General features: G+C 36.8%; 2 protein-coding genes across 4 annotated transcripts in view; one reads left to right on the plus strand and one right to left on the minus strand.

The window, feature by feature from the left end:
• The window catches only part of LOC139117228 (uncharacterized), a 75259-nt gene extending 64474 nt beyond the window's left edge, over positions 1-10785 (plus strand). The window contains exons 6-7 of one of the 2 annotated variants that reach the window (XM_070680172.1): positions 5089-5994; positions 6145-10785. In XM_070680172.1, the coding sequence (XP_070536273.1) occupies positions 5089-5994; positions 6145-8126 (2888 nt within the window). In that variant the 3' untranslated portion in view covers positions 8127-10785. Of the gene's footprint in view, positions 1-5088 lie in introns of both variants that reach the window. The other variant, XM_070680171.1, reaches the window with a different exon arrangement.
• Positions 10786-13243: 2458 nt separating this feature from the next.
• LOC139117229 (methionyl-tRNA formyltransferase, mitochondrial-like) lies at positions 13244-26651 on the minus strand. 2 transcript variants are annotated; one of them, XM_070680174.1, is made up of 11 exons: positions 26526-26651; positions 24881-25272; positions 24195-24246; positions 23406-23581; positions 22868-22987; positions 22009-22111; positions 21255-21330; positions 18710-18801; positions 17489-17561; positions 13875-13957; positions 13244-13439 (listed from the first exon to the last, which is right to left on the minus strand). In XM_070680174.1, the coding sequence occupies exons 2-11, from the start codon at positions 25264-25266 to the stop codon at positions 13275-13277; spliced, it is 1326 nt and encodes a 441-aa protein (XP_070536275.1). In that variant the 5' UTR covers positions 25267-25272; positions 26526-26651; the 3' UTR covers positions 13244-13274. The 2 variants fall into 2 exon arrangements, with proteins under 2 accessions (XP_070536275.1, XP_070536274.1); XM_070680173.1 differs by lacking the exon at positions 26526-26651 and adding an exon at positions 26195-26330.
• Positions 26652-27993: the final 1342 nt, after the last annotated feature.

A 27993-nucleotide genomic window follows, 5' to 3' on the forward strand; every position in this document is an offset into this window, starting at 1 on the left:
TATCATGAATATGCATTTATAGAGCTCACGAATATTAATAAAACAACACTGCCCACACATGCGATAACAACAGAAAATCTCTCAAATCCCATCACAAACAAAGTTCCTAACTGGAACATCACCGAGCTAAGGAATTGACAAAGAACACACTAGTGTTCACATCAAAATATAGCCCATAAGCACTGTGTGGAACTTAGAACACATGGAAAAGGCTGATCATCGCATCAAACAAAATCCATACATCAGCCATACTGAGGACAAAGTCCACAGCATGAGGAACGGGGTGAAGTGTTAATGAACAGAGTCAGACATGAAATGATCCAAATATAAGTATTCTTGCTTCCCTGCAAGAAGAATGCAGAGACCAACAACATAGATACAACATAAAACTAGAAAGCATTTGCAAGCAAAAGCGAAGTTCCAGAGACCAGAGCAGTGGAAGGAAAGAGAATGTGTGACGAAGATTGGTGCAGAATGAAAGAGTGCTTGGGATTTTAATATGCATGCACGTACCTATAGTGAGGGCTGAAGTTCGTAGAGCAGTGCATCATGGTAACTAGTATGTCTGTATGATATGGGCATTGTAGATGGCAGAGTTGGTAGATGCGAACCCTACGCTGCTACAATTAAGGCCCTATGCCATGGGCGATTGGTCAATCAATTTTCCCGAAACCATTTGGTCTCGCCACAAAACCAGGGATCAACAGTGCAATCGCCTACTTTTGGTAGGGTTCGCGTTCAACGTAAAATTCAGCGAGCGATCTCTCGCTACAATCATTGCAGCTAAGTACGCGACGATACATAGCGGTAACAACAGAATACAACTAAAAGCAAGGCAGTCCAGGGAATTACAGTACACAGATTACAAATGCCTACATGTACGGTAAAAAACGCAACAGATACATACGGGGCTGACAACACAAGGAAATGTATATCAAATGAGGGGAAACATCGGACCTAGACCGTTGAACTTGAAAACTGATGACCCACTCAGCTCCGGACAATCAACAAAGAAAGCCTGTATATGTATACGAATATCTTCGGCAAAACTTATAATAAAGTTATAAAACCCAGCTTCAAAATGCGATCGCTCTCCGAAACGTCACAATATCTAAGCTCTTGAACAATTACGCACTGTCGGTCGCTATGCTTGAATCATCGCAAAGCAAAAATTCAACATGTCTGCCAGATGAGTATCAGTATGGAAGGCGTATGACGTAACAGTATAGCGCCATGTACGGCGGGTATTTAGAGAAAAATAAAAATCAAAACAACAAAAAACAAAGCGAAAGAAAGCTAGAATTATTAATAGCTGAACGCAATTTGATATTTGTGCAATGCAAATAAAAAAAAATAAAAAAACAAGAAATGCCTGTGAAACCTGTCCGAGCTGAGCGATGACGTCATAAGCGTGTCGCAGTGCATTCTGGGTAATGAAGGTTAAATTTGTATATAGCATATTCTATGGTAGTAATACGAGAAAGAAAGAAAGAAAGAAAGAAGGAAAGTAAGCAAAAACTAACAGTTCCAGAGCTGGTCTTTGGAACTAATTAAGGAAGAGATATGCTTATGTCATGGAGGTACATTTGGTACCTCCATGTTTATATAAGCAACCAAGGAACGAACGGGTTAGGAAACGTGAGGTCAAAAGGTCACGGTAGTCTAAAAAATACTTCCATGTCTCACCATGGCTTTAACAATCCATTTGATAATTTTCACACTAACAATCTTACCCGATACAAGACAGAAAACACATTAAAGCACATACAAGACAAGAGGGATGATGTGCGCAACCTCTTTCCAATTTACAATAACAAATCGTTTTAGTAACAGACGACAGGGTCATGACCTTTTGGATAGCTTGCGAGATGGCCCGATTGTGTACAAAGCGACCAGATTTCTTTCGAAAATTCCAACTTGTAGATCACATTTTTTTCCAGAAATTTTGCTATCCCCAAACTTAGGCTTAAAATATCTTCAAAACCATACCTTTAACATGTGTGATTTGGTAACGTTTCTTTAAAAAATTATTGAAATTCAAACAGGAATTGACGTTCCTATGAATTGTACGCATTTGGCTCAAATGTGAGGTGATTAACTCAGACATTTTTTTCTTTGAAAAGGATGTTGATCGATTGTACTGAACCCATTCTATTATCATATGCCAAAAAAATACAGATTAAATGTGGTTTACAAGTTGGAATATGCCGATAAATAATATACTTGATTTTGGTGGGAAAATGTCGATATAAAAATCATGTGACACCTTTTATGCAAATTTAAGTGAAATAAACTGAAAGAGCTATCAAAACTATGTATGTGTACCAAATTTGATCAAAATATGACGGGTAGTTTTTGAGAAATGAAATTCAGCTTGAAATTAGGTCTGGACCCCTGCCTTAACTCACTTGCGCCCTTAATATGTATATGTCACGAAAGTGCCCATCATGATTATTCAAATTGATCATATGGTCAAAGTGATGCTATGAGAATCCAAAAACTCCTGCCCAGTGTATGAATGGATGCGTCATCAGTAATTCCCCTATTGTGTGCCCACGGTCCTGTAACTTGAATCATGGGTATATTGATATAGCATTGCCACTCACTAATTAATGTTCATACCAGGCTGTACCGTATGTGTTTGCATAACTATTGTTTATGATGTGCAAATACGAGCAGCCTGGTGTGAACGCGAGTGAGTGTAAGACAATTAAGGAGGTACGCTACCATTCCAAAAAATGTTGGGACATTCTTGAAGTTGACTTTTCTGAAATAATCTTTATGTGTACATTGCAAAGATATGAAAAAGATATGGGGTACCCATGCAAAATTTTTGAAAAAACACACGCCAAAATTGAAAGAAAACCACTAAATCTCCCATTTTGCGAAATTTGCACTTACCAGCAGAATCTTTACTTTATCGCAAACGATTAACAGATCCCAGTGTGCATACCACATTTTTGCATTGCCAGGACAGCTGCATTAGGAAAATCAACTAAAATTTTTGATGTCTTGTCTTAAAAATTAAATATTAGACCCTAATTTATCATTTAACTGTAAAATTAGTCTTTTTTAAAAATATAAACTTCATATAAATGCACAAAATAATTTTCAAAATGTTAAAAAGTACAGCAATATCTATCAAACAGACAGTGTTCTTTGATTTAGAAGCAAAAAAAGTTGGGGTCACCACGCAAATTTTCATACTAAACAGTAAAAAGTGACGGAAAAAGGTGAATTTTGATAGACCAGAGATTTGACCCTCTAGCTTACTGATATTATGTCAGAGCTACAATTGTTAATTATTCTCTACTGATCTATCAAAATAAAAATAACTGTCGATTTTTCAGTGCAAAAATATAATTTCGGTTGTTTTGATTCATAAAAACTTCTGAAAGAAATATTATAAGGTCACTAGCATGGTTTTTTGCCATTTTGTCCTGTTATTCACGCTCACCAGGTTAGGTAGTCTAAAAGGAACATGTACATCTTCTGGACAAAAGAGAGCGCTCTCCTATATAGAATGGTAGCGTACTACCTTAATGCCATACACATCAGATGATGGTCCCTGCCTATCATGTGATGAAACCGCAAAGTTTGGCACTGTTTCCCTATGATTCAAAATACAGTAAAGCCCCTGTAGCTGTAACTCTTGAAATTTGTCGACCTGTAAAAGGCTTTCTACTTTCTCTTGTTTTCTTTAAATTCTACAGATTTACAGAATATAGTCTTTTACCACTGAAAAATTGGACAAGTAAATTTAAATTTTAACCGTTATTTTGATTTCCCGCCATTTTTAAAAATTGGTAATATTACATAGAAAACATACCATATGGTGTCCCAGTGGCAACCATTCAGCACTATATGCATTATATTGGATTACTCTGTTGTTTCTGTGAAGATTCCAATGTATATATGTACTGCCTACTGTGTTTTTGCTTTATTTGCATGAGGGCGCCATTTTATGTTTGGGCAAACATTTATTACTTATCTTGCTCAAAATTGCACATGCAGTCCCAGTGGAGAGTATATTATTACCCCTCAATGAGTGCATTCCCACGAACTTGTTGTAGTTTGGAAGTAAAATCATAAAAATAATGCTAAAAGATACAGCTATCGGGCCTTTAAGTAGATGAAGACCTAAACTGCAATATTTGCTACTATTTTTATCCATTTTTGTAAAAAATCATGCTATTATAAATGACAAAAATGGCTTTTCCAGAACAAGTGACCCCAAAGCCAACACATATGTAAAATCAGCCTTGGTGAACCTCCCCTTCAAGCTTAAACTTAGTCATAAACATGTGGGTGTACAGGTCAGTGTGACAGTATGGCACTGTGATGTAACTGAGTGCTGCGTTTTGACATTGTACACAATACTATTTGACCAAGTCTAAAATGTAGTATCATCTCTATTAAGCAGTCGCTGTACATAAATGCTGCACCTCTATATGCACGAATTATTGACAGAGTCTGTAAATTTCAAAAGTGTTACAAATACCAGAATTTTGTGTTTGATGACATATTTTGTGCGATCGTAGAATGTTCGAAATTCCAAACTCTTATGAAAACAGAAAATATTACTGCTGTGTAACAGCCAGAGCTTTGTTATATTGCACACAGTGGAACCACATCTGTTGTACCTGTGACTCATGCATATCATACCAGTATTGCAGCCAGAAATTGCATAATATGTATCTTGCATCAAATGAATCAATACACACCTGAAATATTAAGTCCTGTAAATGCTGCTCTGCAATACAGTCGAAATTACTGGCATATGGTGGTGACTGCAGATATCATTGAAGCATTCAAAAGAGGCATGGATCAGGACCTCAGTGTGATTAATATGGAAGTGGTGTTCAAGCTGTCTACAAGCATGATTTCTCCGGTTCAAGCTACTCTCAAAATCTTGCTTACAGCCATTATCATTCTGTTGGTATTAAATGTAGCTATATTCATATGCACAATATGAAATACATTGTTGGAAAAGGTCCACACAACGATATTCCATTGGAATTTCTAGTTTACATGTCCTTGAGTTTGATCACAACTAAATCTATACGTTGTTCTTTTTCTTATTCCCAGAAAATATATCATGGTTGTTAGCATATTTGCAAGAAAAATATAGAAGACACTTTGAAGACTTCAAACCTATCCCATGGAATACAGGTGTGTCCTTGAGTCTCACAGAAATCTATACACGACTAAGAGTTATGAAGAGTAATGGAGGATGGGGGTTCAGAAAAGGACTTGTAATTAAAAATGAGCTTGAAATTTTCCAGAAGACTGGCACAGGATTACCTTGCAGACGAATAGCAATTGAAGGGGCTCCTGCTATGGGGAAATCAACTTTCTGTAGGAAGTTAGCTTATGACTGGGCATGTCGAAAGTTACCACAATTTCAACTTTTATTTTTCTTGGAGATGAGACATGTTTCTGATAATGAGAGTATAGATGACATTATTTTCAATCAGTTACTTCCTAAGGATGCAAAAATGACAAAAACAGTACTCAATGATTATCTTCAACAAAACCAGAATTCAGTGTTGTGTGTGTTTGATGGTTTAGATGAAATGACATCCATTTCTAGAGAGAAGTCAGATATTCCAGCTATTATTTCAGAGAAACTCTTGACCTGGTGTACAGTGGTCACAACAACACGCCCTGTCATGTTGCACAGCTCTGTTGACAACTGTCATGCACAATTTAGAATTGAAGGTTTCACTATAACAGATGCCATTAACTTCATAGAAAAGTATTTCACACTTGTTGGAAAGAAAAAAGATGCTGAGAAACTTATCTCAGAGCTAAAGTTTGAGAATGTAAAACCACCACGTGACAGGTATGTGTCATATGGTGATTATTATGATCATGATGATTATGACTACTCAGACAGTGAATATGATGATGATGATACAACAGGTAACCACACAAGGTTTGATGTTGATCTTGATGATTATGATTACTCAAACAGTGATGATGATACAACAGGTAGCCACACAAGTGATGATGATACAACAGGTAGCCACACAAGTGATGATGATACAACAGGTAGCCACACAAGTGATGATGATACAACAGGTAGCCACACAAGTGATGATGATACAACAGGTAGCCACACAAATGATGATGATACAACAGGTAATCACACAAGATATGATTTGCTCTGCAATCCATTACATATAACATTTGTCTGTTTGCTTTGGGAAGAGAAGAAACACATTCCTACAGGCAACATGACAGATATTTATACAGAGATTTTGGATTGTGTGTTGAAGAGATATTGCTGTAAGAATGGCAAGGAACTTGTTAACGAGAAAGTACCTCAGGATGTAAAGGATGATGTGGATGAGTTAGCCCATTGTGCATATAATGCTTGGTTAGATAATGATATGATTCTGAAAGAAGCTGGTTTGAGTGAAACAGTACTAAATCTAGGTTTGCTGGTGAAAGATTCTGGAATTTCCAGAGTTAAACCACAGCGCCGTTGCTTTTTCTACCACAAAACATGGCTGGAATATTTCACTGCTTTACATATTTGTAAGAATGTTCACGACTTTGGCCTTTCCAGTGAGGAAGAATTAGATTCGTACAAGAAACAGGTTTACATTTTTATAGCCGGTATTCTTAAAAATGATGCTGATCCTTTTCTTAAACAACTCATCAGAAAGATGCAGAGCAAGTACAATGGGGAAAGTCTAGACATTACTGCTGAATTTAGGTTCATCTGTGAATGTTTACGTGAAGCCAATATAGCTATTGACTACTTAGCCCCAGAGATGCCTAATCATGTGATTCTGAAAGATGATGATGATGATGATGATGGTGATTATGGTTATCATCATCTTGAATTGATTTGTAACAGTGCAATTTTAGATGATAAAAACAAGTACGGCCTCCTAGATTGTTCTGTATTTGTTTTACATCAGATGAGTAGTATGCTTTGCCAAAACAAGAGTTCAGTGACAAATATCAAACATCTAAACATCCTGAATGGCTCTCCTGAGAAATTGTCCCAGATAACTAGGCAGGTAACCACAGTCTGTCCTAGTTTAACAACTTTTGAAATGAATTTTGTGAGTATCGAGTGTATGCAATTGTTAGCATCAGCATTGAGAAGAGGATGGCAGTTGAATACTTTGATATTGTCACTAGATAATGACCTTGAGCTGAATGAGAAGACCAGCCACACTGTCACTGATTTATTCCAAAGTGTCAGTTGCAATGAGTACCTTAAAACGTTTTTTTGGCAGACATATTTTTATAATATGTCTGGAGACTTGATAATTCTCTGCCCACTTGATGAGCTTATAGAAGATGGACCAGAAACTTTGAATTTAACATTAATTCCAGACTACTCAGTTTCTATCCATGAGCAAATTGATTCACCAATGACACTATGGAAGTTTATCCAAAAATGCAAAAAAACTAGCAGACTAGCAATATCATTCAATGATTACTTTGATGATGTAGCATTTTTCACAATGTTGTCATCTGCTTTAAAATCATCAAGCCCAGTGTTAACATCAGTTGGCATTTTTGGGACCCCATTCTTTGAAACATATGATAGAACTCAGAATTTTGTTGAGGCTTTGAATATGAACAGCAACATAAGTGACTTTGCAACCTCGCTGATAGGGCAAGACCATGTTTCAAATGCTATTCATTTCATAAGAGAAGTCAAACATGTAAAGTCCTTTACATTACATATCTGTGAATGTAATGTCTTAAAAAGCCTGACAACTCCATGTGAAAGCCTGATAACCATCATGGAGTTGAGAGTGTTGAAACATTTGACATTGAGAGTTTTCAGTGATCCTTACAACAAGCCTAACAGATGTCACTACTCTGATGCCATTACCTCTGATGACTTTATGTCACCTATTAGCATTCTTATTAACAAAGGTGAGACTAGTGGTCTGCATTCATTGACTGTAACCATTCTTACAAAGAAAAAGGAAAATATTGACAATGTTGTGTCCATGATATCAACTCAATTTAAATCAAAGTCAGTGGTAACAAATGAGTTTGTTACCCGTGAATTGCATCATTCCCTTAGGACCATTAAATTACTCTATGGCTTAACCATCACTGCTACCTTTTTGAATTTCAGTGATGTATGAAATTCTGAAGTTGGTGCAAATTCAAAGGTACACTTGATTGCAATGAGTCATATCAGAAATGCATCCAGAGTATGATGAGGGTTTCTTAAATGTATTTCTGGGTATTTCTGTGCTATATCTCATCAATCAGGAAATTTTCTTGTGTGCTGCAAACACAAAGACTGAATACTTGGCAAATGATGTTGTATGCCAGCTCACACAATTATATCTTTTAATATAGTAATTTATGGTCTTTACTAGTGTTCTTATGTTCATGCAAAGTTCCCACTGTGCTGATAGTTCTCAGGTCATTCTGAGTATGACAGTCCTTGAGATGCGCAGCTTAACCCAAACCTTGCACATGTAACTCTATTATTCGTGTTGTCATGCACGTTAACCAGAAATATTGTGATAACTTTTGTCTTTGACTAAGATGTGATCCATAAATGACATATAATTAGGGAATATCAATCCCTCATACATTCAAAAGAAAGGTCAGACGCCAATGTACTGTTATAGTTGATTTATTGATATGCTGAAGATGTTTTCTCTTTTTGAAATGTATTTTACACAATTGAGCTTATTTTTGATGATATTTGAAATTCTATGTGTATTCCCACCACTTAAACACTTTCAAATCTTGTGAGCATTAAGTTATGAGTGATAATACCTATCAGTCAGGAAATCTTGTGTGCCACAAACAGAGAGAATGAATAGTTGGCAAATGTTGTTATATGCCATGCTCAGACAATATCTCTTCACATAGTTATATATGGTCTTTACTAGTGTTCTTATGTTCGTGCAAAGTTCCCACTGTGCTGATAGTTCTCAGGTCATTCTGAGTGTGACAGTCCTTTTGAGGTAGCTTAACCCAAACCTTGCACGTGTAACTCTAACTCTATTCATGTTAACATGCATGTCAACTATAAGAATTGAGGTCAATATAATTGTCTTTAACTAATGTGTGATCCAAAAATGACATGTAATTAGGGAATATCAATCCCTCATCCATTTACAGAAAGGTGTACATCATCTCAGACACCTATGTACTGTTATATTTGATTTAGTGACATGTTTTTTCTGCGTATTTGAAATGTATATACCACGCATGTAAAGTATATGCTGAAGATATTTTCTCTTTTTGAAATGTCATTTTACACAATTGAACTTATTTTTGATGATCTGTGAAATTCTTGGTCTACTTGCACCACTTACACTTTCAGATCTTGTGAGCATGTTAGAAAACATAATAAAACATAAAAATAATAAATCAGCCACCTGCGCATTTGTATGTTTCGACATATAATAAGTACCTGTCATTAAGTCATGAACAGATGATCTATGCAGCCTGATAGCAGTTCTTTTGATCTAGTCAAAGCCGCTCATTTTTAATCTGTATCAACACACTACAAATGCTCTAACGTGTGACCTTTACACTGCAATCAGTCAATCAATGTGACGCTCAATTGCTAAACCACACTGTGTGCTCCGGAGAACATGTGCATTTCAGTTTTTTTTGAAAGTTTCCACATTTGGTGATTCTCTGATGTGGAGTGGTAGTCATGGTGGAGCATATGAAAATGCTTGGCCACCGTAGGTGAGGGTTTTGTAGGTTGCAGATGTTGAAAGTACCTTGGTAGATGAACGGAGTGTCTTATTATCCTGTTCATTTTATTTAACCATTAATATCAGTTTGAAACTTTTATCTGCATATGTGCTTCAGTTTCTTCCTCTCCATTAATACTGTTTATGTCAAGACTGAAGCCATTTCCCTAGTGAACAAACAATATATGACACAGAAAGATTACTGAACTTGCTTTATGACATTTAAAACTTTATTTTCCTAGATTTCCAACTTTCTGTCATGTAATTTGTACTAGAATAATTCCAAGTTCTGATGTTGTATTCCAAGAAGCAAATAATACCATCACAGCCTGTTGATTGCATTTATCAAGTTTGTACCGTATATCTCTGTAATGTTTTTGATGTAAATAAAATCACATATATTCCCAGAAGTGAATTCGTTTTTGTAAAGCTATTTTTTTGTTTTGTGTACTTATAAAGTTTTAGAGATAAATAGTTGTGTTTTTTATTTCTTATACATCATTTTACTTTGAGCATATTATTATTACACCTTTATGATTTCTGAGACTTTCCTCCCAGGTATATGTGCCAGTTTTGGGACAGTGGGGGTCAGGAATTGTAACTGATCGTGTGTGCTTACCAAAGAAAGTTGAAATATGATTATCACATTTTAAAAGGTTTTCAACAAGATGTGTACTGATAATGGTTAATAGATATTAACAATGATAAAAACAACCGCATAGAGGCTGATTTACATTTTGTATGTGTAGTTATTGACGGTAGACTATTTTCTGACAAATACACATACACACACAAAAACTCACATCTATATCAGCTGGGTCCATGTTCCGTGTTACATGTGTACATTCTCTTCAACTAGTGATATTGTCCAATGCAAATTCATGCTTTTAAGATCCAGCCAATTGCACAACAAAAAAGCCTATTAAAATAGACTTGTACATTGCATTCAGATTTCAAACTTGTTAGTAACATTGTAAACTTTGCAAAAGAAGGGCAATTTTGTCAGCCACAAGCAACGTATACTTTTTGTAGCCACTAAACTACTGAACAATAAAGGAGAGAGAAAAATATTAAAGTCGTTCCTTTGTTTATTGTTACACATCTTACATTGTCAATCATACAGTCAACCCACGTCTCTTTATCAGTCACAATTATTGATTGGCTGCATTAACAACTTTATCCCTTCACTCAGATCAAATCTGTCTTCATGACTGCCTTATCATTTTCTACTCTTGTAGTGTCCTTTGACCTTTTTTAAAGGTTTACTTTTTGAGTACATCTTTGAAACTGAATTCTATACTGGGACCTCAAACTGACTTTTTAGTTTTATGTAGCAAAGTTACCAAATTACCTACCGTTATTAGGTCACTAGAAAAAAGTTGTGTGGTTCCAGTCACCCCACCTAACCTAATTTCAATCTGCCAACTCTCAATTTTTCAATGCAATTTGTAAATACACAAGTGAAAAAATATAAAAGTCATGTCAGGTCAGGTGAAAATAATACATATACACAAGAATGTCATTATTATCTGTAACATCATTCACTGTTACTCTTTACACATGAGGAATATGGTGGCCGGGGATTTCCCATCAAAGTACACATTTCCTGAAAACTAGACATTGGTAAATGCTGAAATTTATTGTATCGCTACAAAAATATGGCAAAAAGCCAACCTAGCCACCCTATTTTGAAAAGCATGTAATTGGAACCACACATTTTTTTTATTTGACTCAGTGAACCCAACTGTAGCAATGAACTGAAGAGCTATCAGAACTTTTTCTACTAACATTAAGGGAAAGATTGCAAGACAAAATGGAAATATGCCAGTTTCATGATCACTTACGGTTACCACACCCATGGTGTGCATATTCTCTCTTTTCTGGATGAAAGGGTGACACTTGAAGCTTGCCATCTGGCCATCTGGCCCAATCACTGAATACCTGTAGACCCAAAGGTTGGTAAGCCTCTGGATAACTCTAATGCCACTGCCATAATGCAATATGAATCTACGTATGCACAAGTTTCAAGTTGAATTACCCTTACAATGGTAACAATGGCAGTGGGCACGGGAGCTGTCGGCATGGCCCCCATGCATGCAGTGTTCATAATTACAAAAGAAAGTCCCCTCTCTTCATCACTGTGAAGTTTTGTCCGGAGGTCCCAAAAGAATCTGTTTGCATTCAGCTACATGGTAATTTTTGACTCCTTTAGAGGTATGTATCAACACAATTTTGTATATCGGGTGACTTTATGCAAGCATATTTCAAAAAAGGTCAAAAGATTAATTTTGTCCCTGTAGGAGTGAATGTGAGGACTGCAATTAAGTAGACATTTTATCAATAGTCATTTATTGCAACAACTAAAAATGGATATTTTTGAACAAACTGGTATTGAAGCACTTTTCTATAAACAATTTCCATCATTTCAAGCCACAAGCTCTGTTTTTATGAATTCTTTGGATTATTTTAGTTTAAAACAAAACAAATTTTCTGTTTATAATTGTGCTTATGAAATAATGTAAAACTTTCAGTTACTGTTCTCATTAGGTAAAGGGAACAGTGTGTTTCATACAAATAAATCTTTTCATAGTTGCACGGAGAAAATGATTGTACGGCCAGCCGTAGCACTGTCATGTACCTTATGTCTACATTAGTGGTTTTGCATTTTGCACATGCACATATGAAATTACACAGATTAAATTTTTTCTTACATGATATTAATGCCAATGATGAAAGACTAAACTACAAACTTTTAAAGTCGCTGTCTGGCCTGGGATCATACCTGGAATTCAGCCCTCCTACTCCCAATGTATCCTGTACATATAACCAGTGAAAATCAGTGATAATTCCATTCATAAGTCACCAAAGTGTGGAAAGTTAATCAATGCTGCTTACAGCATATTGTTCTGCACTGAAGTACTCAAGCTCTGGGACTTGTAAGAACTGCTGGGTTACACTGACTTTGCTATGCAAGGCTCTTACATGTAATACTTTTCATCAGTCAAGACAAATAAATACTACCCTAATCTGATCACAACCTTCAAGTTTTCTCGATGGGAATACGGGATGTGTATCACTGTTGTTATGTTAGGTACAGCAAGAGCTCTAACATACAAAAAACTACACAGATTTGAGTTGAATAAAGAAAATACATGAGCATTATTTATATCATCGGAAGTAGAATCCATTCTTCTGCATTGTGTATAGTGTTGTCTTTGAGGTCAAACTGTTTGGCCATGTACTGTAGCATTTGAACATGGCAGTCAGTTTGAACTGACCGTTTACAGAACGAAACTTTACAATGATTGAAATGCTGTCAAAGAATGACATACATGGCCATTTACAGGCAAAACGACTTGATGGGGGACATTCAAAGGATGTTTGAGGAAAATTGGATGGTATTTTTGAGCAAACAATACCAGTACACTAAACAATGTGGTGCTTGTGCACATAATGTATTTTTCAAAAATTCCACAAATTCAAGAACACATACTTCGTTGTTGTTTATACGGTAAACACAACATCACAAGAAATTCACTTTAACTTCAATGGACAAACAGAATGTCATGACCTGGTCTTTAATAATGACTGTGTTTTGTTGTTGCATGCACTGCAGAAAGAATGTCTTTGACTGGATTTTTGTCTTGAAAGAAAACCATTGTAGAAATCTTGTGCAGACATTTTCTTCCGCATCTGTAGAGTTACACCTTCAAATGCAATCCAACCATCCTATGAGAAAAGGATGCAACTGTGAGAATGGTTACTTTTTCAAGTGCAACAGACAATTAATGAACTCATCATGGAATGCCTACTTCTATTTTTGCTGGTAGTGATGATTTTATACTGCAAATTCACCACACACACACTTCAGTAATTCATCCTTGTTTATAGACGCACGTTCTTATTCTGTCATGACATGGTGAATACATTCAATAGAAAAAACTTATAGAATGTAATAATTTACTTTTCTTGTGGTGACTGCAAATTCATTACATACAAATATTGAGAAATCAACTTCTTGCGATGAGCTATCTCTGCTGTCCTGCCTGGCAAATCTGAGCACCGATTCTTCTCTTCCTCACCTCATAATGAATTGCATTTTCTCACAGTACTGTTGACACATACAGATTTTGAGGATTATATACATGAAGAAATTCAACATACCTTACTCCTCACACACAGTAATTTACTCTTCTTATGAAAGACAATCTGACCTGGTTGAGGGTCACTGACTGGAATATAGAGACCTAGAATAAAATATAACAAAAAGCTCAGACCTTAGACAGTCTAGTTAGACTTATGGTATTCAATATACTACCCGTAACACGAAAGCAGAGCGTTTTGACTGTTTGCAACAGTCGTTTCTTTTGTACGCAGTGAGTGTAAAAGTATCAATGTTTGTTGTTTTGACAATTAGCGCAAAGCCATTGATACACACATATTGTAACATTTTACTCCGTGCTTTGCAGTCAATCAAGTTGTTTCCCGCAAACAAAAACTTGTCACTATTGCCTTTTCACACACGCGGGAATACACTTCCTATCCACTGTCCAATGAAAATTCAGTCATTCCATTTGACCGCCCTACATATTATCATAGTCTAGGCAACTGTTGGTGAAAACTTCTCTAGCTGCTGTTTCATGGCTTTGTATGTGATTGACGGGTCTTCCGTCTTTAGATTCTCCAGGAAAGCGATGTCATTTTCCAGAAGTTACTGATGTCATCTGACTTCTTTCTTCATGGCAGTGCAAGTTCCATTTTCAGCGATACCAGGTCGTTTTTACACTGTACCTGGAAAACTTGAATTTTTTGGCAGTATCCTAAATCACCACTTTACCAGTAAATTTGTCGCCACCATTTTGTGTGATGTGGTTCACAAGGAGGTTACCTAGATCTTCCCTGACAGGCTTCCTTGAGCGGTATTCCCTACCCAGCAAATTTACCTGCAACATTCCGTCGGAGTATGTGCAAATGTGTTGTGTGAGGGGCCTGGGTATTGTGAACAGCGTTTTGATAGAAACTCATTGTAGCAACTTTTGTCGCCACTCACTGCGCTATTCGTTAAAACAACGAAAACGGTGATACTTTTATACTCAATGCGACTACAATTTATGATTGTTGCAAACAGTCGAAACGCTCCGCTTTCGTGTTACGGGTAGTAGCCTTGTACAGTGCACAACATTTCAATTTGTACTGTGTCTCTACTGTGCATTCTATGTCCTCCCAAAACTTCAAGAATGAATTCAGTTCTGGTGGACATTGACTTACAGGTGTCAATATTAGTGTCTACATGAAACCTAGGGCGTCAAATGCTGTGCCTGTGTTTGTATTAATGAAACATATCGTATGGTTACTTCCCTTGGGTCTCTAACACAGCAGTTGTTCGAAATAATCGGTGGCAATGGTGGCATTTGCGACCAAAAACTGTCAATCTGCCACCAAATTTTTTTCTGGTGGTATTTTTCTGCCACTAATTTTGGGTCATCATGTCATCGATCCTACGGCTTGAATGAAGGAACACTGAAGGAACATGCGTTGTCTGACGGCGGAAAAACTCATTAGCAAAAAAACCCAAACTAATTGCGACATTTTGGCATGAATGAAAACATAGCGTGAATCCAAACTTGTGATTGGCTAATCTCCATATCGATGACAGCAGCTTTTGTACACTTGACATGTTGTTGCCCTATGTGATAGCCGCATATGCAGTCATACGGCACAAGATAAAAGCATGTTGTGTCGTTTTGAAAACAAAGCCAAACTGCAGCCATCATGATTTAAATAATAATAAATACTTGCAATTACTTGCATTAGCCAGTACAGGGCTCAAAAATTCCTATCGCCCGATGATCGTGGCTAGTGAACTTTGCGTTCGGGCAAGTAAAATCAATATGCTTCCCGTCTGACGGGCAAGTGCACCAGCGGTTGAATCAACTAAGCTCTGGACAATTCAAGCTTGAAACGTATTTCATTAGGTCTGTACACGCCTACAATCATTGTAAGTCCTTCAACTCTCAGAAGTTTTTTCTGAAAACCCTTGAAAATCCGCCCGACATCGCAAAATAATCGTTCATGCTGTTGTAAAACACAAAAAGTCGTAAAAATAGAGTTTTGCGACATGTTCTCTCCGACGACACGGAGTGAACTCACTGTTTTGTATGTGTGCCATAAAGTGGTATGCTCTTGACAGTGGTTGCCATTCTCTTTGTGAATAGTATGACTCGTATGACAATCGATCAGGCCTCACGGGATAGTGTAGTTGCACCATGTGCTTGGTAAATGGATGTACACTTATTCGAAGCCATGGATCTCGGCAATGCTTACTGTTCAACGTAATTAAATCAACACCCAGTTGAAAAGTACAAGTTTACATCGCAGTCGAAACGGGCTCAGTCGACCAAGGAGGCCACATATTGCAGCTTCGTAGTTTGTGAGATGCAGACAGTTTCAAATTACGTGACCTTGGTTGTTAGGGATCGGCTCTCACTTACAGAAAACAAATATGCACTGAAGAGTAACGAAAATGAAACTTGAATCTGCTCTCTTGACGAATACATTTATCAAAATAAAACTGCTGTGCTCAGTGAGCAAAGATGCAAACAGGTAAAAGGGTTGAAGATGTACATGTGCGTATGCATTGGCAGATAAACACTGGCAGAGCAGTTGTCTGTGATCTCAGCTTGATAATGAAGAGCAGCAGCCAGCCATGCACATTGTAAATCACACAATCTTATTACTCTTATGCAAAGATTTTAATTTGGATGAGCGTGTGGAAAAATTCCAAATTCAAAGATGTTTTCTAGATGACCAAATCTACAGAAAAGACTAAGGAATTCTCACATTTCTTTTTTCGTAAATAACCGTCGATGTCGGCAACTCTCTCGCTAGCCCTGCGTACGTACGCAGTGTACGCTGTGTGTTAGGAACGCACACAGGGAATGCAGCGTACACTGCGTACGTACGCAGGGCTAGCGAGGAGAGTTGCCGACATCGACGGTTATTTACGAAAAAGAATAAAAGACTGGCATTTTTGGAAGCGATCGAGTAGCTGAGGTAGGCAGGGATACGACTTGGGCCCAAGAACGCTGAATTTCGGCAGTAATTTCGCTTTTTACGTCAAGTCCAAAAATGGATTTGAAGTCACCAACTCTACGTACGGGTCTTTGCAGGGCTGTGGTGAGCGGGGGCTATTAGCTGTAGCGGAACACACAGCATCGTACGCAGGGCTACCTGCCCTGCTGCAGGGTTGACGTCGTGTACGTACGTGAACTGCTTTCATCAGAGGGAAACTGGGCATAGTTGTCATATAAACGTTTATGAAGTAACAATTACAGTTTATCGTGAATCAATACAAATAACATGCCAATCTTAACCCCTGGCGCGACACCAAGGGCTGAGCCCTATATAATATTAGAAATTTAGGGCAAGTAATTTTTCCTCTCGGGCAAGTAAAAATGAAATTCACGTGTCCCACGGTTAGTAAGTTTGAAAAAAAATTTCGAGGCCTGCAGTATGGGTTGACTTTTTGTGACGTGTACTCACCATATTTTCAAGAATTTATAAATTAGAATGAGTATGTGGCAATGACAAAATGTTTTATTATACCGATCACATGATGTGTTAAACTGCCACCAGATTTTTCATAATTGCCACCTAATTTTATATCCGGTGGCAAACTTTTGCCACAAGAAATAAAAAAGTATTTCTATCCCTGCACAGGTATCAGCAATAACCATATTTGTAGTTTCCATGGAAATGCTTTTCACAACATTCATTACCTTGTGTGATTTCAGGATCTGCCATTTTGTACAACTTGACCAGTTTTCCCTGCCATTCAGTTCTGAGGGTGACCTGAACACAGATAATCAACAGTATGATTTCAGGGCACCTGAGTAATGGAGTTTCTTTGATGAATCATGGACAGTTTATGGATGAATACACCGTCAGAATTCTCCACACGGGGATTTTGAGGGGTGGGTCACCCCTCTGTTTTGCCAGCAATCTATTCATATGTAGTGACCATACACATGATACAAAAGAATACAGTTGCACAACAAAATAATATGCAAATTTTTATGTAAATTGGTTGCCCCTCTCTGTTTCCAAGCTGTTGAGAACATTGACTGTTTTCAAGTTCACACAATCAAAATTAAAAAATTAAGCAACTGATTCATGCGTAACCTGCGAGAAACCTGGTGACCAAACATACAAATTAGTTATTACCTGTTTGGAGCAATATTACAAATGAGTCACTTTCCAAATGAAAGAAAAAACAAAATCTTGAAAACATTTTATCCTTCTAAGGTCACAAATCACCATCAGGTCAAGTTGGTTATCACAAATGAAGTATAAGAGGTCCCATATGTCACATTTTAGTAAAAACTTGAATTCTTTAAAGACCCCTAAATACCTAGACACTGTACATTTGTTTACTGACCAAATTTGCTATAACATGCCATTCCAAGAAGGTAAAACTGCGCATAGAATTGACTCCATACCCGTTTTGATTGACTAAGCAGATGCGGGAATGATACTCTGTGCAGGGATTAGGGTTAATATTTCTTATCTAATTGGGCTTCCTTTCAATTTCTTGTGAATAAATGAATCTCACAAGCATAAATTCAAAGAATGGTACTGTGTTTGAACACTGGAGATTTGACCCCTTCCTGTCAAAATGATGAACAATATTTGAGCTTCATCCTGTATGGCACCTGTTCAGAAAGACATAGTATCTGCACTAATAGACCCTTGAGAAAAATTTTCTGTGCTGCACTTGATGACTCACTCGATTATTATAAATCGGACATAAATGTCGGACATAAATGTAGTATAAATACCACTGTACAGGACACAAAGTGATCAGGAAGAATGCTCAAGTTAATATGCAAAATCCATATTGACTCTCCCTCCAACTCACCTGACCATCCACATTCAAAGTATGGTCATATGTAAATTGCATTAAAATTAAGTAAATATGGTGATACGTGGGTGACACTTACATGGTAAGATATTGCCCTGTACAGTCTATCCACGTCTTCACAGGAGTGTGAGTGCCAGTCAATCCAACTCATAGATGTTGTTATCTTCCTGGCTGCCAATTTTGGAAAGACGTTTTAAGATTGCATTCGTACTTTCACCCAGTAAGTTACACAGCTCTTTAACTGTAAAGTTCTAGTATGATTCTGAATAACAGAATATTTTGTAGTAACCGCAATATAAAAATCTCATACATGAAGTTGGACGCAATTTTATTCATTCATGCAAAGTTTCTTGACAAGTATTGAGTATGCTATTCAAATGATAAGAACTCATCATCAACAGTGAAAATTCAAAGGAGCATTTGGCAATAAATACTATCATATTATAGTTTTCAATCGGGTTCGAACCCACAACATACGGCATCAGTCGCCTAGCGGAGAGGCCACAGAGAGAACCGCTCGGCTAAATCCCCACTCTCAAAAAGAGTGGTTCAATAGCCGGCTAAGTTGTTACATTTTCTGACTGAGACCGCTCCACACGTTGTAGAGTTCGTGAAGCACTCACTCACGCATGCTCACTTCAAACATATATATATCATATTATAGCTTTGTCAATATTAGTGAAAATTGTGACGCCATCCCCCAGATTATTACTGATAATGTATCCAATTATCCAGTATTGCAACCACAGATATTTTCTACATCGACAAATTCACTGCTATTGCCCAAACTACAGAATAATGGCAATAATGTACCCTACTGCCCCATAATGGACTCAGCTTGGCCAAGTACACATGTTGTGCAAAGTTTGCTTTTGTCCATTATGGCCGGGGTGGGGGTGGGTACATTATTGCATAAATAAAACATTCATGATCAAAGCTCTATTAACTGCTAACCTTTGACATATTGTCGTTTACAAAATGCAGTTTCTTGTTCTATTCCAATCATGTCAGAATATTGTTCCATTTATCAACACAGCCGGTGAGTCCATGTTACATTGGCAACAGAATTCTAGACCCTAATTAATTGGAAGTTTTCAAAATGATTCGACACAAGTTATCTTATGTTAAGTAGTGCAGATATTTACAGGACTTCCTTATTTTTGGAGAAACCTATGCCCAAGTAGATTTTAAGGGTGATTTTGCACAGAATCTGTATACATTTATTTATTTCAAATTCCAACACATATATGATATCGCTTAAAACCATCAACACTCACAGATGGATATTAATAAAAAAGAAAAAATACAATGGTTACAAACAAAAAAACCCAGTTAAAACATGCATTTTACCATCAGAAAAAAGATGGTTGTATTTCTGTGTATCCCAACACAATGTTAATTTAAATCTAATCATGAGATCTGAAAAAAGAAAATTATTGTGAGAATGTCAGAACAGATGTGAAATTATTGCTAAAGTCCTGTATCTGTTTTTGACATTTTTTTCAATATTATTTGTTCAATATCAACCAGTTTCTAATTCCTGGTCCAGTATTTGGCCTGTCTATACTATGAATATGAGTTAAATGTAGACTGGTTGACAATCTCATTCGAGTTAGGACTTGAATCAAGAGAGGGCGTGTTGCATGGAACACCCCTCTTTTCTTGCCCAATATAGCAATGTCTTTAGTAATGTCGTTTTTTGCTCAATATAGCCGTTTCTGCAATTATTCATTTTCAGTAATTTGTTGACCAAAAGTTGACATATTGGTTGGATTTACTTTTTGCATCACAAGAAGTTGCAAGTTGTATGAGGAAAAATGTATATTAATATGAAAATATATGGAAATAACCATAATTTTGGGCTTTCTTTCTTCACCAATTTTTAACAGCTACAGAATTGAACTCCAATCTGGTGGGGTAAAATTGTGTGTAATTTTCAAATTTCTGTCTTTGTCTTTGTCTTTGTTTGGAAATAAAGTGTCTAAAGCCGATAATGAGTTATTTCCATTTTCCTTATCATTATAACCACTTTTCTTGAATATCCGTCTTTTCATTCCTGCTGTTTAAAACCCTTTCAGGCCTGACTTTCTGGTAACTTACCAGAGCTTCACCTACATATATTGGTTTAGGCTTGAAAGAGATTTTCTTGTAAATAAAGTACAACAAAAATACTGTTTTTCAACAGAAATACTAGTGTCAAATGAGATAAAAAATGTCATAAAGTTGCATCAACTTTCTGCATTAAATGGATTTTTATTATATAATTCTAAAATTGAAGTTTTTATCCAAAATATATATCCCTTCATCCTTTATGTAAATTGATGCTACTACACTGCTCAGATTCTCTGCTTTTGAAAAAAATATTATCTGAAAAAGTTTTTGATGTGAAATATTGTTTTGAAAATTTGTATTTGTTGCTTTGAAAAAATGTGCAGGTATTGTGGCATGCAACAGTATGTCATTAGTAGTAACATGCTTGTCATACATATACAGTCTATGTTGATAAGCCAAATACAAGTCATTTCAACACACTGCACTAAGAAACTGTATTTGAAATACTGAATAAATATGCTAAAACCACTGGGCCTTCAAACTGCTTGAAAATTCTTCAACAAAAAACTTACCAAGTGTTGCACCTTTTCTTTCTTGTGGTTTGGCCTGTGCAATTCTCTCTGGTAAATTCTGTAAAACCTCCAAAAGCTGTTGATGAAATGAGCAATAAATATCTTGGCTTACTGTCATAAAATACGCCAACAATTTACAACTGTAAACTCAGAAACTGACACATTTAATATAATCACTCAAAATGCAGGTAATTTTTCCTTACTCAATTTATGATGAAATCTCTATTGCATATATCTAATTAGAGACTCTACGAATCTACACTTTTCTTGAGCCGTCACATTAAGGTAAATTCATTTTTGTTTTAAAAAGTTACCTAATTCCAGTTCCACAACAGCAATTTGACTACTTTCAAACAATATATACAAGGAAACTAGCCATGGGCATCAACGGAGATGCTCATAAAGGAAAAGAAATGTTGATTGAAGGACACAATTTATTGTCGATTGACATATTTTACTGAGTGTATTGGAAAATGAGTATATTTTGCTCTTAAATTATCAAGTAAAGCCAAATTTAGTTTGCGTAACACTTGCACACATTTCTTTGATGTGGCAATCTGTTTGTTCACAAAGACTGAATGCAAAGTACTTACTTTGGTTTGCATATATTTTTCCTTACCCCTCTTTTCCACAATAGAATTTGGTCTCAGCCAATTGCTTTCAGTGCTACTGTTGATTCTGTATGCAGGAAAATGAAGAGGGATTGGGATTGTTGACACGTGTCAAAGAACAAGACATCCATGCAACTACTCACCATATCTGCTCCTTTTACTGACAGCAGACTTGAAAGTTGTGGTGTGGTACATCTGTCTGGAACACTTAGTCTCTGCTGTGCCACTATAGGACCAACATCAAACCTTCAAGAAAAGTCAGAGTTTTGAAGCAAGAGCCAGTTTTGCAAGCCACTTTGTAATGCCACAAAGGATATAAGTCAGAATAAATCAGTTGAACGTTCTTCCTAATTACCTCTAATAAGAACAAATATTGGTGATTTGGTTTACACTGTTTCTACTACAGAATACAAATTTTGCTTACAAACACAAGCTGTAATATGAATTGTCATGGTTGCAGCCAACTAATATTAGAATGTGTACAATTCTGTGTATGCAAGAAGAACAGGCGTGGTTGCACAAAAACAACAAATTCACAAAGCTGAAATTTGAAGAATGGCCCCAGTGACAATCAAGCAACACTTGCTGTATAGCAGAACATTAATATTACAATGTAGCTTTGACATCTTAAGGTAGAACGCACCTCGGGGACAGACATTCGGACTCTCAAACTTTTACAATTCTCTTCTGATATACCACATGTGGGGGTTCATTTTAAAGCTCTTGGTAAAAGAAAACTTTTCACCGGCTTAGTTTTTCGAAATTCGAAAATTTTTATTTTTCGCCATAGAGTTAACACAGGGATGGCGGCCATTTTGAATTTCTAATATCGGTAAATCTTGGGTAATTTGTTTCTCTAGTACCAAAATTTGCACAATGACCCCCTATTTTTATTCTTGATTTTGAAAGAAAATGATTGAAAGATTCCTTGAGGAAAGTTAGAGCAAAAGTTTAAGTCTTTCACTTTCGAGGTGCATATTACCTTAACTGAAATGCACCTACTTTGTAGATATTTGTATGATTGTGACACCAGTCTCCTTGTCTCCATTGAGTATTGTATGGTAGATAGGTGATGCACCACGCCATCTTGGCAGCAAGCTTGGATGTATGTTGAGTATACCACTACATGTATCAATGTGAAAGGGATATCAATACTTGGTCATTTCTGCATGGGCTTGCACTTCAATTGGATACTACGGTATATTCGTAAATGAACTTTACCCAGGTTCACCAATACAACTTTTAAAGGCAGGGGTACATGTCACTTATTCAATGCTTGAGTATTAAATAAATATCTTGAGAGATGGTAAGTTTACTCATTTAGTACACATTTTGTTGTAAGTCTGTTTTGTTTCCATTTACAGTGAATTGCTTTGAAGCATTTGCATTAGACTAACTAGACATATTGTCTAAATCGAGGTGTTGCCATTCACTATTTCCCATTTTGATACAAGTAAAAGAGAGTATATTTTAACAGTTTGTGACAAACTGCAGAAGGAGATACAATTTTTATGTCTAAAAATAAAACATTTTCACCTACTAGGGAAATCTGTTGATAACTCTGGCAGGAATGAGGTGACCAAATGACACTACAACACCAACATCATATCCTGAACTCCAATCAATATCTGTCCACGGTGAAACTGGAAGGTTGTGATCCGTTGCATATCTCTGAACTGGGGCTATGATGTCCAAGTGCTTGCCTCTCCTCAATCCCTACAGAGAAAGTCAATGATAACAGTACTTGTATTTATAATATGGCAAAGTGTTCTTTTCTTGGAAATGACACTTGATATATTGTTGCTATCATGTGACCTTATCACAAATTACAAACATGGGCTTAAGACTTCAGTAGAACTAACCAAAATGTCTGACAAAGCTGGTTGGCAAGGTAAATCAGGTTTGATGCTCAGCAAGACCCTGTTACCATCAATAACATGTACAGATGATAAGATTAACAAAGTTCAACATGCAATATAAGTCTGGAGAACGTTTCAACATTCACAAAAGATGGACAATGTACTGTACGTGCAGCTATGATTGATATATTTAAGCTCTCCCGACGTTAAAAGTCAGTCACTAATCCTAGATGGTAGCAGGTATGTATCAGAGAATATTGCGTGACCAATAGGAATGCCGCTGGGTTCACATTAATGATGAGAAGATTATGCCACTTCTAAGCAGAGGCACTTCACTTGTAGTTTAAAGTCTGGCAGCAGCTCTATAATATCGCCAAATGGAGTTTGCCATCAAAGCCATTGTTCTTAAAGCGGCAAGGGTGTTGAGCTGAAACTCATTGCTAATTAAGTGTGATTCTTGATGTTCATACCTTGCTTTTGGAGCACACAACTCGTAGTGCTGACACTGATGAGCCATGAATCCTGTTTTGTGTGAAAAATGACAAATTACACCAAGATACAAAAAAGAACATGTATCCACACTGATTGATCATGAACTGATTCACTACAGTGGGCAACAAAGTCAATACTTTATGAATTGTGAGAAAAACGCAAGTAGATATTGTCCAGTGTATGCTTGAGGTAAAAAAAAGAAACCATTTACAGTGTACAGATCTTCTAAGGAAGCAAGACAGTGGGTTGGAGAAGACTCTATTCAAGGTCTTAGGTCTGCTTGCTAATAAAACTTTCACTACAAAAATTGTATTTATCAGGCTGCACAAAAGATGCCAGTGTAGTCATGCTTGGCATGTGCTAAGAAAAGTTGTCACAAAACTTTAGAAGAAAATCATAGTAATTAATAGGCATTACGTTGTACTTTCACAGTTTGAAGTAATTACCCTTTTTTGTAAATTAAACAATCTCTCTTGTACATCAAACATTGGTTGCTTTATTACTGAATGTATCATTCATATAATTCATTCATAACAGTGAGCAAAATGTCTCTGGTAAAAGAATATGGTGAAGCACCAGGGCTCTTCCATTGTTCACACAGAAAACTATGACCAATATCAGGATATTGTGCTGTAGGTCACCGGTCAATAATCTCTAGGCATACCTGTTATTATTCAGAGCTTTCAGAGATTCCACTGCAAAGTCATCTGTTCCAAAGAACATGATCCTCCATGGTGGACTAGTCCTTATTTCATTGCAGCTTTGTTTGTTTACTGAAGTGTTCAATTTGTTACACTGACATTGAATCCCGGAATGAAAATGTCTTTTTTCTATGCATGAGACTTTTTGTGTCCTGAGGAAAAAGTGAGTCCTGCGATTATCCAGACAATACAAATCACTGTTCCAACAGATCCTTCCCTTGACACATTCACCTCTTGGACAGCTCCTCAGGCTGGGACAAGTATGGTTGCAAACAAATGCACTGTACACATCTCGAATTTTTTGATACAGTCCTCCATTAAGGCCTTTAAGTGTTGAACACCACTTCATGTCAATCTGTCAGGTTGAAAATATACATAACATGCATATGGTCAAGCTTTGAGTGTATATGTAAGTGTATGTAGAGTGCTATCATTGTATGCATGAAGTAATGATGTCTATAACACAAGTTTCATGCATCAGCCATCACATTCACAACAATCATCAGATCAATCGATATTTTTAGTAATACACATGAAACTTTAGTTTCTGAGATCATATATATAGTTCATAATTTGCACATGAACTATCTGAAGCTGCAGTATATACCTATATACGTGACGGCATAGGGCAAGAGTTGTCTTGACTATTGTTGTCAATAAAATTGTTTTTGTATGACAAAGTCTACTGTTCAAATAATAATTGTACACTGCATGTCAGGCTCAGAAGCATCACAATCTGTGTACAATCTCTGCTCACAATACATGAAGATAGCTTGCATTCCTAGATAGGAGATGGTGCTGCCTTTCCACAAAAGATGGACTGTGGCAATAAGTAAATGAAACAATAAAACATAAAAAATTGTACTGCATAAACTTTGAAATGAAAGTAAGATGACAGTTTTGATTTTGTTGTCAGGTAATTGAACATTTTTTTATCTACTGATAATATGTTTTTCATATTCCAATATTATACAAATTTACATTCAATAACATACATACATACAGCAATAATTTAACATATACCGGTACAGAAATCATGCATTCTATTATCAGCAGTCTCGGTGACAAAGTTGTTCACTGTTGGTCACAGTACGCAAACTGGGGATGGGGAGAATTGACGGAGTGTATTCTTACCACAGGCGCTTGGGATTCGATACACGACGGCCGCTAGTGTTTAATATGCATTAGAACAGTGTGCATACCACGCAGTGGCCGTCGTGTACGGAATCACATCATGCACATGCGACGGTGATTCTTACCCGAGGTCATGACCTCACCTGAGACGACCCCTGGTCCTGGGTCATAAAAAAATGTGGCAAACCCAATGCCTCTTCTTATATCAGTTATCCTATTTGCCTATAGCGAGCGTTGTGAAGTAGTCAAAGAAGTTCTTAGGAACACTGGCTCCTCGTCTCATTCACCTCCGCCTCGCTCAGGCACTGATTCGACTTGAGTATGTCGAGTGCCAGCGCCGGTGCGCTTGTAAGTTCTAGCACTACTGTGCAAGTGCAGTGCCATTGACTCACCGGCATCGAACAGCCAACTCATGTCGGTCAGAAAATGGACCAAATTGTCCTTGACAAGATACTTGAAAGAAAGACTACTTACGTCTGTAAATGACCCAAATTTTACACGATTTGCGTTCGAAACTTCATCAATTTCACGCCTCACAGGAATTTTTGCCGACTACGTTAGTCACGACTTTCCATTCGTGCGGCGCCATCTTGAATTATTAGTTGGTTTGGCGTGATCTCCAATAATGGTCGAACGCGCAGGAGATACAGAGGCCAGGCCGGAGTTGTGGCTGATGATCCCGGCCTGTCAGTGGTATTTTGCTACTAGTGGCCTACGACAAAGAAACCGTTCCGGGGAAAAGTTGCAACATTTTCCAGTGAAGGCTCTAACTCAATTTACAGTTTTAACTTTTATATAGTGATAATTTCTTTATTCCCTTTTTGTAAAACAAAAAGAGAATTAAAGCATCAGCTTTATTTGAAAACTTAAGTTTCATTATTTTTTTCTGAAAAATCAACTTGCTGGCAAGAAGTGTCTCACAATCTTGCTCATAGTAGCTCCTGTGGAATGGAAGTCTCAATTTCGTACAACAAATTTAAGACTTTTGAACTGGGTTAAGCTTACTCCATTCTACCACTCCGGATAGGCCTATATCACTGAAATAACAAAGTTATCAAAACAGACGCTGTAAACCCTATATATAAAGGGTCAGTAGCCGTATTAACTTTTGATGATTTTTTTCACTATGTTTGTTTTAATGTAAACTACGGTCTCTTATTCTCCAAAGCATATTGTTAAGTCATTCGGTACACATATGTATATTGTTGACAAGTGAATCTGTTCTGGATTGGAATTCAAATGTAAATAAATAATAATAGTGATCATACGTACACACGCATAGCGCTGTGTTGGAAAACTAAATAGTAGGCCTACATTTGTAAGCTTATGTGTAACTCTTTCACAGCTCAAAACGTAACAGGGTCGATGGTTAAATAACATGCTTTGCGAGTAGACAAGAACTTTCCATTGACATACAAAAAAATCATAAGTTACAGCTATTTGGCCCTTGAAATTTGAATGGCAATGTACGAAGCATTCTCACAGACTATTTTAGGTATAACGATAATATTGGTGAAATATAAGCTTGTGTTCAGGAAAGCCTTATTAATTTTTTTAGAAAAAATAATGAAACTCATGAAAATTTTTATGATCAAGGTAAATAATTAAGGAATCTTTAGAAAATGAAAGTACATCACGGATTGTAATTTTAAAGGATTCTCGAAGTAATACGTATGTTTCGATAGCTGAATTTCCGAGTCCGAATGAAGTTATAGGCCGGGCACTTCGCACCCGTGTATTTTCTATAAAGAACATAACAGTGATCGGTTGGCCCTTAGGCTTATCAACAGTTTTCATCCACTCCATTAGCTCTCATTTGGCTCTCAGTGTACGGCAAATGTCAATACCCGGCATATCGCGATCACCCCGCCAACGCATCCCATTATACACAATAAAGTTTGCATGATCAACTTTCCGGGGAGGGGAAGAATGCCCTGCCATA

This window comes from Ptychodera flava, chromosome 18 (assembly GCF_041260155.1).
Source record: "Ptychodera flava strain L36383 chromosome 18, AS_Pfla_20210202, whole genome shotgun sequence".
In the NCBI taxonomy this organism is placed as follows: Eukaryota; Metazoa; Hemichordata; class Enteropneusta; family Ptychoderidae; genus Ptychodera; species Ptychodera flava.

Excerpts from the sequence above, each read along its gene's own strand:
- LOC139117229 (XM_070680173.1), bottom strand. The coding sequence starts at position 26,221 with ATGACCCAGGACCAGGGGTCGTCTCAG. Across the intron at positions 22,112-22,867 it reads ATCATACAAATATCTACAAA|GTTTGATGTTGGTCCTATAG; the intron begins GTAGGTGCATTT and ends CTTTTCTTGAAG. Across the intron at positions 17,562-18,709 it reads ACAGGGCAATATCTTACCAT|GTCACCCTCAGAACTGAATG; the intron begins GTAAGTGTCACC and ends ATCTGTGTTCAG.